This window comes from Pteropus vampyrus, unplaced genomic scaffold, assembly GCF_000151845.1.
Source record: "Pteropus vampyrus isolate Shadow unplaced genomic scaffold, Pvam_2.0 Scaffold36, whole genome shotgun sequence".
Classification (NCBI taxonomy): Eukaryota; Metazoa; Chordata; class Mammalia; order Chiroptera; family Pteropodidae; genus Pteropus; species Pteropus vampyrus.
In genome coordinates this window covers 3,786,673-3,805,794 of record NW_011888817.1, presented here as the reverse complement: position 1 = coordinate 3,805,794, position 19,122 = coordinate 3,786,673, and the positions used below count along the sequence as shown (strand labels likewise).

The 19,122-nt window shown below is 37.4% G+C and overlaps 1 protein-coding gene across 2 annotated transcripts in view; it reads right to left on the bottom strand.

Moving 5' to 3' along the window:
- RCAN3 (RCAN family member 3) overlaps positions 1-19,122 on the bottom strand; it is a 35,332-nt gene that overhangs the window by 8,258 nt on the left and 7,952 nt on the right. The window contains exon 2 of one of the 2 annotated variants that reach the window (XM_011357610.2): positions 18,712-18,966. In XM_011357610.2, coding sequence (XP_011355912.1) covers positions 18,712-18,906 — 195 coding nt within the window. In that variant the 5' untranslated portion in view covers positions 18,907-18,966. The remainder of the gene's footprint in view (positions 1-18,711; positions 18,967-19,122) is intronic. The other variant, XM_011357611.2, reaches the window with a different exon arrangement.

Below are 19,122 nucleotides of genomic sequence, written 5' to 3'. Positions count from 1 at the left end.
TGAGGTGGCGGATACAAAATGGGATCTAACTTCAGCTATAACTCACATTTCTCTGAATAATAATGAGGTTGAGCCTCTTTTCATGTTTATTGGCCATTTGGGGTTCTTCTTAATATGATATGCCTGTTCATACATTTTGCTCATTTTTCTATTGGGTTGTCTTTTTTTATTGAGTTGGAGTTCTACAGGGACACCAATTCTTCGTCAATTATATGTTCCATAAATACTTTTCCCCAGTTCTTCTCATTCTGTTTTTTTTTTTTTGAGAAAGGTTTAAGTTTTAAATTTGAACATTACTAAATTTATCATTTTGTGTTGTCTTAAGAAATCCTTCTATATGGAGATTATAACGACGTTCTCCTATATTGCTTTCTTAAAGTTTTATGGTTTTACCATTCACATTTCAGACTTTACTCAACACAAAACAGATGTTTATGTATGAAGCTCCTCCCATGCCCACCACATTTTTTCTATCACTCTAGACTAGTTGTAATTTCTAGAATTATATACAAATGTACTCTTTTTGGAGATCGGCTTCTTTCATTGAACATAATTATTCTGAGATATGTCCAAGTTACAATATTGTCTTTTATGTTCCTTTTTATTGTCAGACAGATCCCACTGTATGGATGTTTATCCATTTACCTGCTGATGGACATTTGATTTGTTTCTAGTTTTGAACTATTAAAAATGAAGCTGCTATGAACATTCATGCATAGGTTTTGTGTGAATATATAATTTTATTTCTTTTGGGTAAATACCTGAGAGTGGAATGGCCAAGTTGTATGACAGGTATATGACCAACTTTTCAGAAACTACTAAACTGTTTTCCCAAGTGGTTGTACCATTTTGCATTTCTACCAACAGTGTATGACAGTTCCAGGTACTCAACATTCTTGTCAACACTTGGTATGGTCAGTCTTTTAAGTTTTAGCCATTCTACTATGAGTGAGGTTTTATCTCACTAGCTTTAATTCGAATTTCCCTAGTAACTACTGATATTAAGTATCTTTCACTGGCTTATGTGCCATCCCTATAACTTCTTGGGTTAAACGTCTGTTCAAATCTTTTCCCATTTTTAACTTGGGCTGTCTTCTTAAGTTGTAAGAATTACGTATTCTAGATATAAGTACTTTGACAAATCTATGCTTTGCAAATATTGTCCTTGCTTCCCTTTCTTATTTTGAAACATGTCTTTTGAAAAGTGAAAGGTTTTATTGATGGAAGTCCAATTTGTTGACTTTTAAAAAATACTTTTTTTTTTGGTCATATTTAAATCTCCACCATACCCAAGGTCATTAAGATTTTCTCTTATGTTTTCTTCTATATGTTTTATAACTTAGTTTTTATATTTAGGTCTTCAAGTTAATTTTTGTCTATGGTAAGAGACAAGGGGTCGAAGTTCTCCCCCATCCCCGCCCCCATACAGTTGGTTATCTCTTTGTTCTAGCACCAATTGATGAAATTACCCTTTCCCCTGTGAATGGAAAACTATAAAACATAGCTGAGAGAAATTAAAGACCCAAATAAGTGGAGAGATGTGCTGCTTTCTCTTCTGAAAATCACTTTTTGACTTGATTGGCTCTCTATGTATATTCATTCCCTTTCTCATTAATTGCTGCTTTCACCTTTATTCTTCTCTTCAAACTTTTCTCTTTAGGATGGTCACCTAGTTTATTAACGTTTTAGCTTTTCTTCTTTTTAATATAAGCATTTAAAGAATAGAATTTCTAAGTATTATTTTAGCTGTCCCCCACAAGTGTTGATATATATTTTCGTTATCATTTGATTCTAAATACTAATTTCCATTATAATTTCCTGTCTCATGAATTGTTTGTATGTTTCTTAAATTTCAGATAGATTGGATTTTTGTCATCTCTTTAATGTCTAATTTATTTTCACTATGATCGGAGTTTATACATAGTGATACCAATCCTTCGACGTTTTTGAAATTTGCTTTACATTCAATATGTCATCAATTTTCATAAATCTTCTATTTGTGCTTAAAAATATTTGCTTTTACAGTTGTTGGGTAAATATATCTAGCATATTGAACTCATGTTTTTTTAGAAATTGTATATATATATTCTAATTTTGGTGGGGGGAGGGTGTCTATTTGAATTGTTCATTACCAAGAGAGGTCTGTTAAAATCTCCAACTAGGTGGATTTATTTTTCTTTGTAATTTGGTCATTTCTGCTTTAAGTATTTTAAAGTTATGCAGTATTATCATGTGCATACAAGTTCAGAACTGTTTCCTCTTTCTGGTGAACTGAACCTTTCATCATTCGGCAGTAGCCTTCTTTATCTTTATCTCCCTAGGAATGCCTTTTGCCTTAAAGTCTGTTTTGTCTGATATTAATACAGTCGGTGTAGCTTTCCTTTGGTTGTATATTGCGTGGAACTCAATTTCCATCCTTTACTTCTAACTTTTATGTATCCTTGTTTTAGATACACCACAGAAAAAGAATATGTGTGTATGCATGAGGGTATAAGAAAATTCAGTTTGAAAATCATTATTTTTTAAAAGGAAGAATTAGTCCATTGCTATGATTGATGTTTTTGGATGTCTACCACCTTATTTGATCTATTTGTCTCAGTTTTTCTATGTTCATTTTCTCTCTCTCTTTTTTTTAAGTCTTCGATTGATTTTTTTTTCTATTCCCTCCTCTGCATGAAATTTCTTTGAAAGATGCTAATGTGCATTTAGCATCTTCTTTCAAGATGCCTGATATCCTACAGCCATAGTTCCTCTTTCACAAAGGAAAAACATTAACATCTTTATCTCAAGGTTCATTTGGAAGTATGCCATTCCACAAAAATAGTAGTTTTTGGTGAAAAATAAAATTAGATTATACATGCTCTAAGGATTTTGAGATGGAATAGAGCAGAATAAGAGAGCAATATCTGAGTCATTCCATGAGGCTGAGGAGAGAAAAACAGCATTATTTTCCCATTTGTTAATGAACTGAGATAATAAAAACTCTACCTTCAATTACCAAAAGAACAGCAACATTAATTTTTTTTTACTGGTCACTTTTATGCAATAGTTTAATAAATGAAATGTAACAAAAGAGACCTAAGAGACCTAAGAACATTCTCACTATCTTTAGAAATATTCCTTAGGCTTGACAATGGTAACACAATAAAAGGAACCTATAAGTTAGCTTTGTTTTTGGTCTATGTGAAGATCTTCCAATTGCCTGTTGATAATGAAGTGAAAATCATATACTCCCTCACGTATTAACTGCTCTCATTTGAACATTTACCTATCACTTTGAAATATTTCTCCAATTTGATAAAATATAAAATGATTTGTACACAAATATTTATCCTCCTAATGTTTAAATATCCTTCATTACTTGGAACACATCGTTTATCCTAAAAATTACATTATTATTTTTGTTCATTCATTTTAAAAAAATATATTAAGCAACCAACTGCATGCCAAACCTTGTACTCTGTTGGATTTCCAATGTACTAAAAGGAAGGTGAACTTCAAGGTCAATCCTACTCTAAGGTATAGAAATGTCTAATCTAATCATTGTGCACCTGAAACTAATATATTGTATGTCAACAGTATTTGAAAATAAAAAAATCAATCCTATTATTATTTACTATATTATTTCTACATACTAAAGTAATGTGAACAGATAAAATATTATACACAGTAATGATTTTAAAATAATATATCAGCCTAAAAAACATGTAAATGTATTAAATACTAATACTTATTAATATGTCTAGGCACTTTTCATAGTTTCCTCAGCATCTATTTCAAAGGTGGATAGCTTTATCACTCTTTTTAAAAATTAGAATTGAGATTTTAGGAAGTTCCACTTAATTCTTGGTAGATGCTCAAACATATTTTGAATACTAACTAAATATTCAAATTCCCACATGAGATAGTTAAGAAACATCAGGACTGAACATAATGGAAATAGAAACTAAGGTGGAACTAATTAATCATGGTTTATGAATTATTAGTATTTTGTAATTCTATCCCTCAAACCATCTTCCTTACCCCAGGCAAAAGGACCATATATTTATTCCTAATTCCCCATAGCAATGGATTTTTCACAGTAACAATAAAACAAGCTACCTTGCAAACTAAACAGCTACTTAATAATCACACTCTTTTTATTTCCTTTTAAAACAATTTTTCAAAATAATTCTAGAAATACACTATAACTGAAGGTAATGTGCAGCTGATGGCAACAGGTTATATGGGTCTCCTTCTAAATTCCAATATCTGTGAACTGTTTATAGAATTATTAAAAAATGAACCCATGCAAGAGTTAATTAGTAAGCTTTTTCTAAATTAGTTCTTTTGTTAGTTCTTTCCCTCTCCTTCACATCCATTTTTCCCTTGATGTAGCATAAATGCAGTTTATTTATGAAGTATGTGACTTCTAGCTGTGAGGTGCTGTAGAAAACATGAAAAATGTGGAGGCAAAACTATCGCTGTTTCTTATTGGAGGAAAAGGTAAGAGCTGTTGGCTGGTGACTCTGCCCTTCCATGAATCCAGACACCTACCGTGGATTCCTGAGCCCGTCCCTGACAACCTGGCACTGGCACCAAAGGGATTTAGAAGGCTGCAGACGGGAGGTAAGGACACTATTTATGAATGTGGACTGAAGATGACTTGTGACAAACATAATTCATTCAGAAACCAAATTGTTATCTTCCTCCTTAGAAATAATTCACTTTTATACTTTTCTGAATCCTCTAATGATATAAAATTAGCACCAGGAACAGTACTTTGTAGCTGGGCAAGAGGCATGCTAAAATCACTGAAGGAGAAAAGTGGAAAAGGTCTTACAGGAAGAAAACAGGTTTCAAGGAGTAACAGATGAGGACGGCAGCTGAGCATATTACGTCCTGACCTTTCCGGAACTATTCTGTTTCCTACCTCAAAGCAGAGAATATGAGGTTCATCAATCTCACTGAGAAACAAACCACGAAAGCAATTTTGCTGCACCTCTTTGCCTTGGATGACAAAAACCTGAGGCGCCCACCACTCCTGCAAAAACAATTTCAGCTGAGAAGAAGAGCTGCTTCAATGCATTCAGCAGTGAAATTATCTTTGGTGTCCTAAGGCAAGAGGTTTTCCATATTCTATGACTTCCAGTAAATCTGAGATAGAAAATACTGTTCTCTAGCATCCAGAGGCTACGGGTTCACCGATGTCAGAGGCAGTCTCCACTTTTGCCTGGGGATAGGCCTAGTGTCCTTGGTTCACCGATCACTGCTACCTAAACAGTCAGATGGATGACCTGGACAGAAAAAGGCACACATACGCCTAGGCATGGCGAATTGAAAACTTTACTTTGATAATCTGAGCACTGGTAAAAGTTCTGGAACAAAAATTCACTAGTGCTAGAGGGGAACAGACACATAAAAAATATAAAATCCTTCTATAAAACTTTGGCCTTTCCAGAGCAGAAAGGAGCATGAAACTGAATTAAATTTCAAGAAAATCTGAAATTCAATAAAATGTAAAATACTACCTATTCGTTATGGATTTTTGTTTAAATGGCTACCATGTTTATATATACTCTGCTTTATTGGAACGTGAATTCTTAAAGGACTATGATTTCCCCGCTAAACCTAGAATTTCTTACATAATGTATAAGAAAGTAGTCAAATCAATGATAAGTCATTTCTGATGGGAACAAACTTTGGATTTATATTAGGGTGGGGATGGAAATATTCCTGATTGGAGTGTTGGTGACACAAGCAGATAGTGTCAAAATGCACCAGACTGCCTACTTAAGATTTATACATTACACTGTAGGCGAGTTTTGCCCAATTAAAAAAAAAAAGTATGAGAGAGAAGGAGAGAAGGGGTGGAGTGAGGTGACCACAGGGCTGGCTGAATAGACAGAGTGGGCCTCTGGGTCTCACCGCTGCTGAATTTCGGCCGCGGGCCTGGCCTGGGAACACAGTGAGGGGATTTTGGTCAGCTACTATTTTCCATCTTCAATTAGGACAACTTACTGCTAGTATTAATTCCTAGTGGGGCAACAACTGCTAGTAGTGATTCTGGTTATAGAAATGTCCCCCTTATTCCGATGGCTAAGTTGGAAAAGATCTGTGACTGTGCTTATACAGTAAGATGTGTGCAAAATGCAGAAGTCATTTTCAAGCAGTTTGGCGGCTGATTGCCTGCCTCGAAACACCTCAAACCTGCAGCCGGCCATGTAAGGAGGGGAATGAGATCTGCAAGCACAGGTACCACCTAATTACATTGATATTTAAGCTGATTAGGCAGCAGCCAGGGTGTCTACTAGGACAGTCTTTCCGCGCGCGCATGCGCGCGCGCACACACACACACACACACACACACTTTTCAAGATACAAAGGTACTGCACTCAATGACACAAACCCCATAGCCCACTGGTAAACAAGAATAGTTTTTATCTGGGTTTTCTGGGAACTACCTAGAGAAGAGGCACAATCTTCAAACCATAACTGTGAGAACTCCTAATGAGATCCCAGCTCCTGACAGTCTCCCAGAAGCAATGGTTTTTTCCTTTTAGCAGAAAGGTTGTTTGGGTTGTTTACTGAAAAGAGCAGAGAGCACAGAGGAGATTACAAAGCCCCCTGGAGGAAAGAGCAGATGGAACAAAAACTAGGGAGAGAGCAAAAGGTGAAAAGCAGAGGATTCTTGTCTCCTGCTCAACGTGTCCTCTCACTATCCACGGAGCTGGTTGATAGGCATCTTGAACAGGCAGTCAGATTACAGGTAGGCAATCATTTCACGTATTCTATTCTATCAATCAGTCTATTCCAAGAATCAAGATGGCCCACCAAACAAATCAGGTTTGCAAACTCATCCAGGTACTCGGGCTCAACATACGGTTTTGATCTAAGACATCAGAGGTGAGAAAAACCACAGAAGGGAGTTCTCCCCCTGAAAACCACGTATAATTTCCCAGGGGAAGAAATGCTTCAGATGCTCAGACTGCTGTTCCAAATAATCAGGCTTCAGTTTCAAGGTCAGCACCATATATTCATGCCAGATGTACGAGGAGATCAGCAACTCTGCTCTCCACGAGATCGACTTGAATCTTCACTTCCTCTGTCTTGTTCTCCCCATCCATGAAGTGGGAAAGATTAGGAGAGTCCAGGTTCAGCCTGAACTTCACGTCCAGCCTCAGGGTCCTACTGGAGTCAGGTGAATGGCATGTTCCAGCCTGCAGATGCACCAGTGGCCCAGAGACAATGACGTCAATGTGGTGGTTTCTTTCCTGTGACTTTAGGGTTGGAGCACTGGCTTTGATGAACATACCAAACCCTCCTCCACATCTGAGAGGGGTACATGAGAACCCCTCCATTCTTGAGAACCAGAAGCTTTCTGCTCATCGGCTATTAGCATGGACAAAATACTCCTTTCTGCATCCAGTAACAGACTGTTCACTCCTTCAACCATGAGATCATAAAAGAAAAATCTCAGGAGCAATCTACAAACTGGACAGATAATTTCAGGAATGTCTCATGGCTTCTACTAGCCACTCATCTTCACAGGTAACAGAACTCTGGAGCTAGGCTGTCTGAGTTTGACTATTGGTTCTATTATATAGCTTTGTGATCTTGGGCAAGTTACTTCTGCTGTGCCTAGTTTCCTTACTTGTTAAATGAGGATCGTAAATTCCAATGAAGAATCCACTTATCATTGGGTTATTGTTGAAGATAGTGAATATTTAAAGCTCTTAGAATAATATATTGGCAGTACTAATACTATTATTAACAGAAATGCAGTAGAGCTTTTGCAATAGTCCACTTGCCATTCTGTGGTCACACACACACACACACACGAAAAATAAGCTGCTCTTCTGTATGATGTGGATTCCCCAGGCAGGTGACGAATGCACAGTGAGGAAATAATATAAACCAGACAGCAGGTACTGTTGAGGTTGCCAATGGAAAAGTAGAATCTGCCCTTCCTAGCAGTCTTTTAGTAATTCAGAGGCACTGCGCTGCTGGATCAGTCACCTAGGAGACATGCCCTCCCAGACCTGTGTGCGGTGGGCACAGTACACCACTGACTGATGAAATCAGTGTCTATCTTCCCAGGACGCTTCAGAACTTGACCTATAACCCCTGATCCTTTGAAGCAAAGAATGCTGCTTCTCTGTTATGACACTGATGAGTGTTACTCTGCCATGAACTTGAATCGAGGGTGAAGATAACAAGGTTTGTTTTTGTAGTTATAGTCAAATTCTACACATTAAAAAAAATACGTTGTTTTCATTTGTGGCTTTTAACCTTGCTTGTTAATTTTATCTTTTTGTTTTGTTTGTCATTTCTTAAAATCAACTGTTTGATGGCCTCGTAAATGCTTTGCTATGCACGCGCTCATGGTGCCAAGCTAGCACAAGAGAATGAAAAGCCACTTAAAGCAAACGGAAATGGCTCATACGAAGTTATTTAAGTACATAAGGAAGATGTGGAGCAGCAAGACAGGATTCTTCTTCATTAAGGTCAGTTATGGACTAAGACCAAAACATGTTTCATTCTGGGTCTTGCCCATGTGCTTAGTGACTGGCAGTAACCTGAGGATTCTATTTCTTTGGTTTCCATCCAGACTTGTGTCTTGTTAAATTTTTCTCATTGTTCATTCACTCACTCACTCAGCAAGGCCCGGTACTATCCCAGGTACTGAGGCTATAATGAGGAACAAATGTTGATGGTCTGTGTGATTTATTCCGGGGTAGAGGTCTGTCTTCTTTCTGATGGTGTTTTCTTCATGGACATTAGAGGATAAAGGTGATTGTTAAAGCGAGGGAACCATCCTTCCAAAGACACGTAAACGTGAGAGAAACAACCCTGGGAAGGAACTGAAGTGTATTATTTGTTCTTGTAAAAAGAATAAGGCATCCTTCCTCTTGAACATTCGGTCCAGAAGCCTTTAGACGAGGCCAAGTAAGAGAGGCATGTCCATGCGGATAGGGAGCAGGGTGTCAGAGCCCAAGGGGAGTAAGGAAGGTGGTGCTAGGGAGGGAGGCCGGGCCTGACAGCAGTAGGACAGTGTGCTCACGGAGGGGAGCCCAACCCAGTGCTGAAGCCCAGCAGGGTGAGGCAGGTGTCCACGGGGGACGGCTGCCCAGAACAGGGGAAGACAGAGGGTATCCCAGCACAGGGGCAGGCTGAAGGGGTGAGGATGCGAATCTGTGCGGGAAGGCAATCCGGCACAGGGAACTGGCAATCCGGGTTGGGTAAGGATGGTACTGTGGGAATATCAGAACCCAGGTGGGGTGAAGATAATTTTGGTGGGGTGGGTTGGGGTGTTGGACTGGAGTTGATGTGTATGCATATGTACGGTTGTGTATGTATTTATATATTTCCTGGCTCTGCTGAGTGGCCTAGGAACACTGACATTCTGAGAGCAATAAGTATAGACAACTAACTCCCATGCCTCGGTTTCTAAATACTGTTATTCACTGAAAGGAATCAGGGTTCCTTGGAGAAATGGCTGATTCCGGGCTGGGGCAGGGGGAGTGCAAGATAATTCTGGAATATCTTGTTGTGTTAGAATGTAAAGAGGAACTCAAAGAATGATAAGCAGATGTGTCAGAAAGACACAGAGGCCATCTGAAGGGGCAACCTGGCCAAATCTGGGACAAATGTGAGCTTCAAAATAATGATAAGTAACAGATTATAACCAATGAATGAAATAGAAAACCTTGAATCTTACTGCTCTAAATGAATGTGTGTTAAAAATTTGACAGAGATAAAGGGTACTTACAGTTTTAAAGTATCTCCCACAAAAATACTTATTAATTATAAGAAATATAACTTGACAGTAGAAAAACCTGGCAGACACCATCTTAATCAAAGGCTCCAAGTGAATTTCATTGATGATGCAACAAATCAAAATCGCACCACCTGATAGGATGCAGTGAGACGGGCACAGCATCACATCTGTGATATTCCTGCCAAAGATGCACAACCTGAACCTAATCCTGAGGTAACAGCAGACAAACCCAAACTGAGATACATGCAACAAAATAACTGGCCTGTAATCTGCAAGAATGTGAACGAACACCATGAAAGGCAAGGGAAGACTAAGTGTTTCAGGTTGAAAGGGACTGAAGGGACCTGATAACTAAATGCAATGCAGGACAAGGGGCTGGATGGTTTGGGACATTATTGGGACGATTGGCAAATCTTGAATGGGGTCTGAGGACTGGGAGGGTATAATACATCCACATTAATTTCCTGAATTTTGTTTCTCCTCCCAGGCGAATGCCCTTGTTGGTAGCAAATACATACTGATACTGGAGTGTCGGGCATGATGGCCATCCCTGTTGGCAATTTACTCTAAAAATGGTAAAGGATGGCCATCCCTGTTGGCAATTTACTCTAAAAATGGTAAAGGAAAAAAAAAATTCTTTGTACTCTCGAACCAGTAAAAAATTTTCACATGCACTCCCAGTCTATTGATCTGTTTACCTGTTTACTTATGCATACATGCATACACATATACATACATACAATTATGGACATGCTCTGCTGTCCTAATACAATCTGAGCTATAAAACTTGTAAAAATAGAAACGTAAATCAGATAGGAAATACAATAGAACAAACATGGTTATTGAAATTAACTTAGGATGGTGCAACATAAATGTTAGGGAGTGTTGGTACCCTGACCCTATAGATGATCTTCCCAGTCTTTTATTCAGCAAATATTTAATGAACAGCAAAGCTCAAAAGCTGGGCTCTGTGTCAGCCACTGTGGAGGGGACGCACATGCCTATTCTGAGCTCGCTCACTCTCGAGCTATCCCGTCCCTGCCCATGGGAGCACCCTGTTCCAGACAGACTAGGAACACACATGCGTGGGTAACCTAGCTGTTTTTTAGAATGGAGAGCCTTAAACCCTACCCTGACCTGGGGAGTGGCAAATCTTTTCCAACTGAAATTAAGATTATTGGGAAAAAGCTTTGTTGCAAGACAGGTGACATTATTTGTATTGATAAAGATAAAAAATTATAAGGCATTTTTGACTATATATACACATTAAATTTATTTATGTTAGGATAAATTTCAATTAAATTATAAGAAGCTAAGGATGATTACATATTACACTGGTTCTTTCTCATTATTGAGGCCTTGCCTCATATGTCACTTCCTCAGACAGGTCTTCCCGGACCACTCATCAAGTCACTTCCCCTCTATTATTTTTTTCATAGTAATTATTATCTGAACTTCTTATTCAATTGTTAGCACGTTAACTGTTCTTCTCTCCCTGAGTTCCATGAGGGCTGGCGCTTCCTCTTGTTCACTGTCTCTCTAGAACTTGTGACAGTGGCTGATGCAATGCCCAATAAGTATTTACAACTGCACACATGATCAAGGCAGAATGTGGAACCCAGAAACCCGTGATCTCTAAGAATGTGACGGCCAATCCTATTATTCAGTGATATCTTAACACCAGCGATAATTAGGATACCATTACTGCCTAACTAAATGACCTAAACTCCTTTTTAAGCCTTATTTTTGAGACAAAGTATCGCAATGGAAACTACAAATATAATTGAAGGTAAATAAAGAAAGCTTTTTCATTTCAAAATCTTGTAAGATATTTGAAAATCTCTAAATGTTACATATACTGTGGGGAGGTCTGAGGACCCAGTGCTAGTCCATGAACTTTGCTACCAGTCTACAACAAGGTTCAGTACAGAAACTGAAAGTATCTAGAAACGTTTTAGCAAGTTTATATTGTTGACATTCTTACTGCATTTTATAAAAGCATCAGTCTGCGATAATTTGGAGGAAAAATCTGGTCCTCCACCGATAAGTTTGACATGCATTCATCTATAGTTTATCCAAAAATGCATTAAAAAGTAATAAAAATATTAATTACCAGACTGGCAAAATTTTTAAATTCTGAAAATATCAAGTATTGGTGATGCTGTGAAGCGATGAGAGTTCTTATACATGGCTGGTAGAAATATAATCAGATACAACTTTAGAGACTGTTTGACAGTATCGGCTAAGATTGAAGTGCAACCTTACCCGCCAGCAACATCAGTCCTAGTTACAGACCCAGGGGAGAACTCACCCACACATACACAGGATACTACAGAACAAGCATCACTGGTGCAAGAGCAACGTATCAAAAATAACCTAAGTGTCTAAAACAGAATGGGTAAATAAATGATGGCATATTCTTAAAATAGGATACTATATAGCAAGTGAAACCGAATATATATTTGAACATGGATTAATCTTATAGATATGAGAAAAAAATAATTTATACAATCATGCCATTTATATAAAATTTAAAATAACATCAAATACTACGTATTTCATTAGTGTTTTACAGTTTTCAGCATACAGATCCTGTACATATTTTTTAGATTTATATTTAAGTATTTCACAGTAAATGGTAATACTGTTAAAATTTCAATTTCTAAATGTTTACTAATAGTTCTAACAGTTTTATGTAGATGCCTTTCTAAATAAACAATCATATCGACTGCATAGAGAAAAAATTTTAAATACTACATGTACATACACGGAGTATTAGACTGAATCAGAAGAAATGCCAATATTTGACCATTTTGGCAAATCTCAAACATTCCTACAAATTTCATATGTTCCAATTTCATATGTTTCAACCCAATAAAAAAAGTTGCATGGGAACTGATAAACCCTGATTTCAGGATAATGGTTACCTCTGGGGGAGACCCAGTGGGTTCAACTGTAACAGTAAAATTCTATTTGCTAAACTGGGCGGGCACATGGGTTTTCTTTATATTAGTCTTTATTCCTGCGGCATAACCTAAAAATCCACTGCCCCCTTTCTGAAAGCCTGGGAGGGTGCCTTCACGCAGGGAAATAAGCAAACTTGGAAGTAATGCACTTGTCTTACCCGCGTTCCTTGCCAAAGCAGAGGCCAAGACAAGGACGGACGGACACACACACACACACACACGGAACTTGTTTTGGAAAGTGACCCTACAGGACAAGAATGCAAACAGTGAAACAGGGAAGGAGGAAAAGCCAGTCCTTCCATCCAGGCTGTTATCCAGCTGGTCACCTGTGGGAAACGGGCTTGACCTGCTAGGAGCCCTCTGAGGAGCCAGTGAGAACAAGCTTGAGTGTCAGAAGAGGGGGCAGATATTCACCGGCTTTAGCCTCCCACTGGTCAAGGGCTGCCCTGTGGGATGTGAACTCTCTCACGCTTCCATGTCTGCACATGCATCACTCAGGCTGAGCAATTTCACACAGGCAGCAGAGGGATGCTGAAACAAACAGCGAGACATCCACAGTGCAGCAGAGGCCAGCTGCTATGAGGTTGCACCTGTGCACAGCGAGGCGCTCCAGCGACTGCTGGTGTGAAACGCTGGACCAGGAGGATGTCAAGTGGGGCAAAAGAAGTGTCCAGTACATACATATTACACACTCAATATAAGTAAGCATGTCTGTCATATGTACATATATACATATGTACATATAAAAGCATATTACTTGTGTTTAAAATATATTTTTATACATATTATAGATTAAAAAAAAGCACATTACAAAGAATAACTCAAGAAAAACAGGTTCTTCTTTTTGCATTGTTCTATTGTGGTAAAATATACAAAACACAAAATCTGCCATTAAACCATTTTTAAGTGTACGATTCAGTGGCATTAGGTATATTCATACTGTTGTGCATCACTACTATCCTTCTCCAGAACTTTTTCATCATCACAAACTGAAACTCTGTACCCATTAAACTATAACTTCCCATTTCCACCTAACTCCAGCCCCTGGCAACCACCGTTCTACTTTGTCTCTATGAATCTGACTATTCTAGGCATCTCATGTCAATATTTGTCCTCTTGTGTCTGGCTTATTTCACTCAGCATAATGTCTTTCAAGGTTCATCCATGTTGTAGCATGTATCAGAATTTCATTCACTTTTAAGGCTAAATAATATTCCACTGTATGTATATATTGCATTTTGTTTATTCCTCCATCTATCAATGGACATTTGGGTGGTTTTCACCTGTTGGCTATTGTGAATTACACTGTTATGAACATTTGGGCACAAAAATCTGTTTGAGTCCCTTCAATTTTCATGTATATACCTGGGAGCAGAATTGCTGGATCATATGGTAATTTTATGCTTAATTTTTTTTTTTTGAGAAACTGCCATACTGTTTTCCACAGCTGCCACACCACTTTACATTCTCAGCAGCAATGCACAGTGTTCCAATTTCTCCACGTGCTTGTCGACACCTGTTTTCTGTTTTTATGATAATGGTCATCATAAATGGGTATGAAGTGGTATCTCATTGTGATTCTCATTTAAATTTCCCTAATTATTAGTGATGCTGGGCATATTTTGTGCTTATTGGTGATTTATGTATCTCCTTTAGAGAAATGCCTATTTAAGTCCTTTGCCCATTTTTTCAATTGGGTTTTTATTTTGTTTTTGAGTTTCAGTTCTTTCATATATTCTGGATATTAATCCCTATATGACTTGAAAATATTTTCTCCCATTCTGTAGGTTGCCTTTTCACTCTGTTGATAGTGACCTCCGATGCATACATATTTAATTCTGATGAAGTCCAATTTTTTTTTTCTATTGTTGCCTGTACTTCTGGTGCCATGCCCAAGAAATTATTGCCAAATCTCATGTCAAAAAGCTCTCCTCCTAGGTTTTCCATGGGTGTTATAGTTTTAACTCTTACATTTAGGTATCTGATCCATTTTGAATTAATTTTTGTATATGGCATAAGGTGAGGGGCCAACTTCATTCTTTTGCATGTGACTATTTGGTTTTCCCAGAATAATTTGTTGAAAGAACTATCCTCTCCCTATGGAATGGTCTGGGCATCCTCATTTAAAATCATTTGATCATACAGGCAAGGGTTCATTTCTGAGGTTTCTGTTCTACTCCACTAGTCAATATGTCTGTCTTTATGCCAGTATCACACTGGCTTTTTATTGAGATATAACTGACATGAAAGTGTCACAGTGTTTTGACCAGTGTAGCTTTGTATTAAGTTTTGAAATCAGGACATGTAAGTCTTCCAACTTTGTTCTTTTTCAAGATTGTTTTTGCTATTTGGGGTGTCCTGAGATTCCATTATGACTTTTAGGATGAGTTTTTCTATTTCTGCAAGAAATATTGATTGTAATTTTGATAGGAACTGACTTTGTAGATCACTTTTGGTAGTACTGACATCTTAACAATATTAAGCCTTCTAGTCCATGGACACAGGATATCTTTCCATTTATTAGTAGTCAGAATGACATTACAGTTTCAATTAAACAAATATTTACTGAAACCTTATTATGTTCTAGGCACGCTAAAAATACAGTTCACTATAATGGAAGCAGTCTTCCTTTCAATCCCCTTTTTCAATTCTGAAATTTATAAAACAGATCAGTATTCTCAAAAAAGGGTTTACTTCTGGATTGAAGGTTGTGTCAGAAAACACACAATTGATTTAGTCTAAAACCCAGAGAATCAGGGTATTCAGTTAACTTCCAAAGATCATTTAATTTTTTAAAATAATATTTTCTATTCTTTTTTACATGGAGGGTGTAGAACCAAATGCTTAATAGAAAGATTTATATTTTGCATATAATTACGCAGACTACAAAGGAATTTGGGCCACTGTATCTGAGATCATAATTTCAGATGAAATCTCCTGTGTACTACTTAAGCTCACTCAGCTCATAATTCTGTTTCTTCATCACAGCATTGAATCACTAATCCTCAACAACCATCTCACAAAGTCCATTCATTTCACAAACATTTAACACGTGTCACCCTACACCGGGAACTGCAGCAAATGCTAAGTGTCGATGATCAAAAAGCAGGACCAAGAGAGCAAGTAGGGCTGGTTCATATACCCCAACCATCATCATTAGAAAAACAACTCAAATCGAATGTCCTGTGGTGAGTAGGTCACAATAGACAGTTTTAGGGCAGTACTTTGTGGAGGAACTGTAATCCCAAAGCCATATGCATTTCTTTATAATATTGCTTTGCATTAACATTTCGAGTCCACTCAGACACACTGGACCTAAAACAGTAAGAAAAAATGGTCCTATTTCTTACATTATAAAAATCTAACTTGTATTTTGAATACCTCTCGTATTAAAATCAGAAGCCTGCTTAATTTTTCCTAGAAAGTGAAAACTGGGGTTAAAAACAACAAAACAAAATCACAAATAAATAAAATCACAATGGGACAAATCCAAATCTGTTATAGAAAAATTAGGTACCAAACCTGCAGTGCTCCTGATGGAGCTACTGATTAGCTGAGCATATGCATAAAAACCTGTGCTGCTGTAGAAATGTAAATGAAAAGATAAGCCTTTTCCTCCGTTTTTCTTAGAGTTTACTATATTCCTTCCTTTTTCTCCCCACCTCACACATACTATTTTTCAAGAAACACTAATGAAAATGTACAGCCCAAATCTAGCAATCTAAAGATTCACTTGTACATGAAAATGGTACTTATGTTATTCAGTCTACTACTGAGAATAGGGTAAAAGCTTGTTCTAACAATTAGAAAGTCATAAAGAAAAAAACCTTCTAAAGTCAGGGAAAAAAACTAAAATTCTTTTGAAAATGAAGCATTTAATTGCAATTACATTTAATATGCTTTGTTTTTTGCACATGTGTATGACCTTCATAAATGGGTTATTCCAGGAGAAATGAAAGCAAAATAAGACACTGACAGAAGAAAAATGTATAGGAAACATCTGATTCTCCCCATTTTATATCCAACTGATGATCCACATATAATTTTATTATATAAACATTTTATATTTTACAGTTTCAGTTATTACCATTAAGGCTTTTATATAAAATTTACTGTGACTAAGAGTTGTATATTACCTGAAGTCCACTGAACTGCTACTAGAATTTCTGCTGATATGATTTCTAATATAATTTTAGGTTAGATATAACCACAAACAGTTTTTTAAATGAAAACCAACAGGAATTCACCACTTTGGCAAGTTAAAAAAGTTTCTAGGCTACAGTTAAAAAAGAAAAGTTGGAACAGATAAGATTTGTGAGGTTTCTTGAATGAATTCTTGTATCATTTTAAGATTAAGCTAGTAATACATGTGTTATTAACACATGTGGCTTCTCACAATAACAAATAAACAAGGTTAAAGTAATTATTATATGAAAATTTAGAGCTCTTAAAGTATAAGAAAATTAGTAAGTATGTTTGCAAAAATTCTACATTATGATTGAATTTGGGAAAGGAAATAGCATTTGCAAATGGAAAAAAAACCCAAAGGATACAATTGGCAGCTGCATTCCCTCTCCCTTGTTCCACCTCTGGGTCTTTGGCCCCTGCAGGCCGCTCACCGCACCGGCACATACTATCTCCTCACCAGACCCCTGCTTCTAGCTCTCCTTCCACCTCTCTGCCCTTCACGTGTTGTCAGGTGATCCTCCTAATGGGGAATTCTCATTGTCACGCCTTTGCTCAGAAGATTATTCACCATAGACAGGCAAACTCCTGAGCTTTGCGGGACGCTCCACGCCCACCTTTCCAGCCAGATTTCTCTTGACTTTGTGTCTCAACTATGCACCAGCTGCACAGAAGTGCTTGCTACTCCCTGAAGTGGTCCACACTCTCCTGATTCAGCTCTTTTGCTAGTTCTGTTCCCTTTGGCTGGAATTCTCTTTCTATTCCTTGCTAAACTCCTACCCAATTCTCACAGCTCTTCTCCAATGCCATCTCCCTGTAAGGTCTTTTATTACAGCTGGCATTGACCTTCTCTTTGATACCCCAATGGACTTTCAAGTGTCTCTGAAGGCAAAAGAACTCTACCTTACATCAAATTACTGATCATCACCACTGAAAACTGTCTGAGGCAGAAGCTGTTTAAATTCCTGCTCTATGCCCTGAAGCAACTGGCACAGTGCCTGACCCATTGAAGGCATTGAAATATGTACTGAATCAAACTATATGGAGTTCTGCTCCAAGAAAGTCACTGTGAGGAAAATACTTCAAGTGCATAGATAGAAAATTAAAGGGCTGGTGATAGTATTTTGAGAAAAAGTCTCAGAACGTGCAAACTTTATACCAAAGGCAGAAACAGTTTACTTTTGTAGGACTAAGATCTATAGGCTTTTGTGAGGTCATGATGGAAAAATAAACACACAAAACCTCTCTTTCCAGGTAAATAATAAATGAACTAAAGGAGAGTAACCTTTAAGAAATAAGCTTAATCATTTTGCCTCAAACTGTAGAAAGTAAAACAAGAAATGTTAACAATCCTGTTACAGTAAAATCATAAATACCCCTAATGATGTAATTAGCCCCAGAAAAAGATTTGAAATAATTCCTTCCTTTGTGCATTTACTCCCAAGTAATAGGAAGCCGAGCAAAAAATCACTAGCTTTCTCTTAACTACAGGCTCAAAAAGAAAAAAAAAAAATGAATGAATGAATGTACTTAATAAGACCTGATTAAGAGTTCACTATAAACTAGTGCTTCTCAAAATATTTGTGGGGAAGGACTGGTTTTTAAACATTTCCTCCGTTGTAGACTGATACTCATAAAATACAATAAAAATGCTGCAGCGATGTCTAAAGGTTGATGAGCACTTTCTATACTTGTCTTTGTCACACACCAGTAATAAACTTTGCCATCTGCTCAGCTCCCACAAATCCACATACATTCAACACGCTACCAAATACAAGGAAAGGTAGGATATGTGCCTACCTTCTGCTCTTGCACCTCAAACACTGCTTCATGGACACTGCAAGCAAAAAGTGAGGTAGGCAGATCACTTAAATCCATCATTTCTTCCAAATCATCTTCATTTTCACCAAAAATCATCTCTTCTTCCTCTTCTTGGTCACTGCTACAGAGATCTGACTGGCTATCATTCCAAGATTTCATAGTGTCCCTCAGCATTATCCCCTAAAAGCAGGTCTTTTCCGTTTTTAAAGTTCTAAGATGTCTACCAGGCATCTACTGTTAAAAAAAAAAAAAAAAAAAAGGAAAGAAAACAACAGAGTTAAGACTTTGAGGGCCAAATAATGTTCCAATCAATTCTCAAGACAGCAATTCATCGAAGGAAGCAATTTTATTTAGGAAAGGTAAATCAGCGTTCCAATCAACTCATTACAG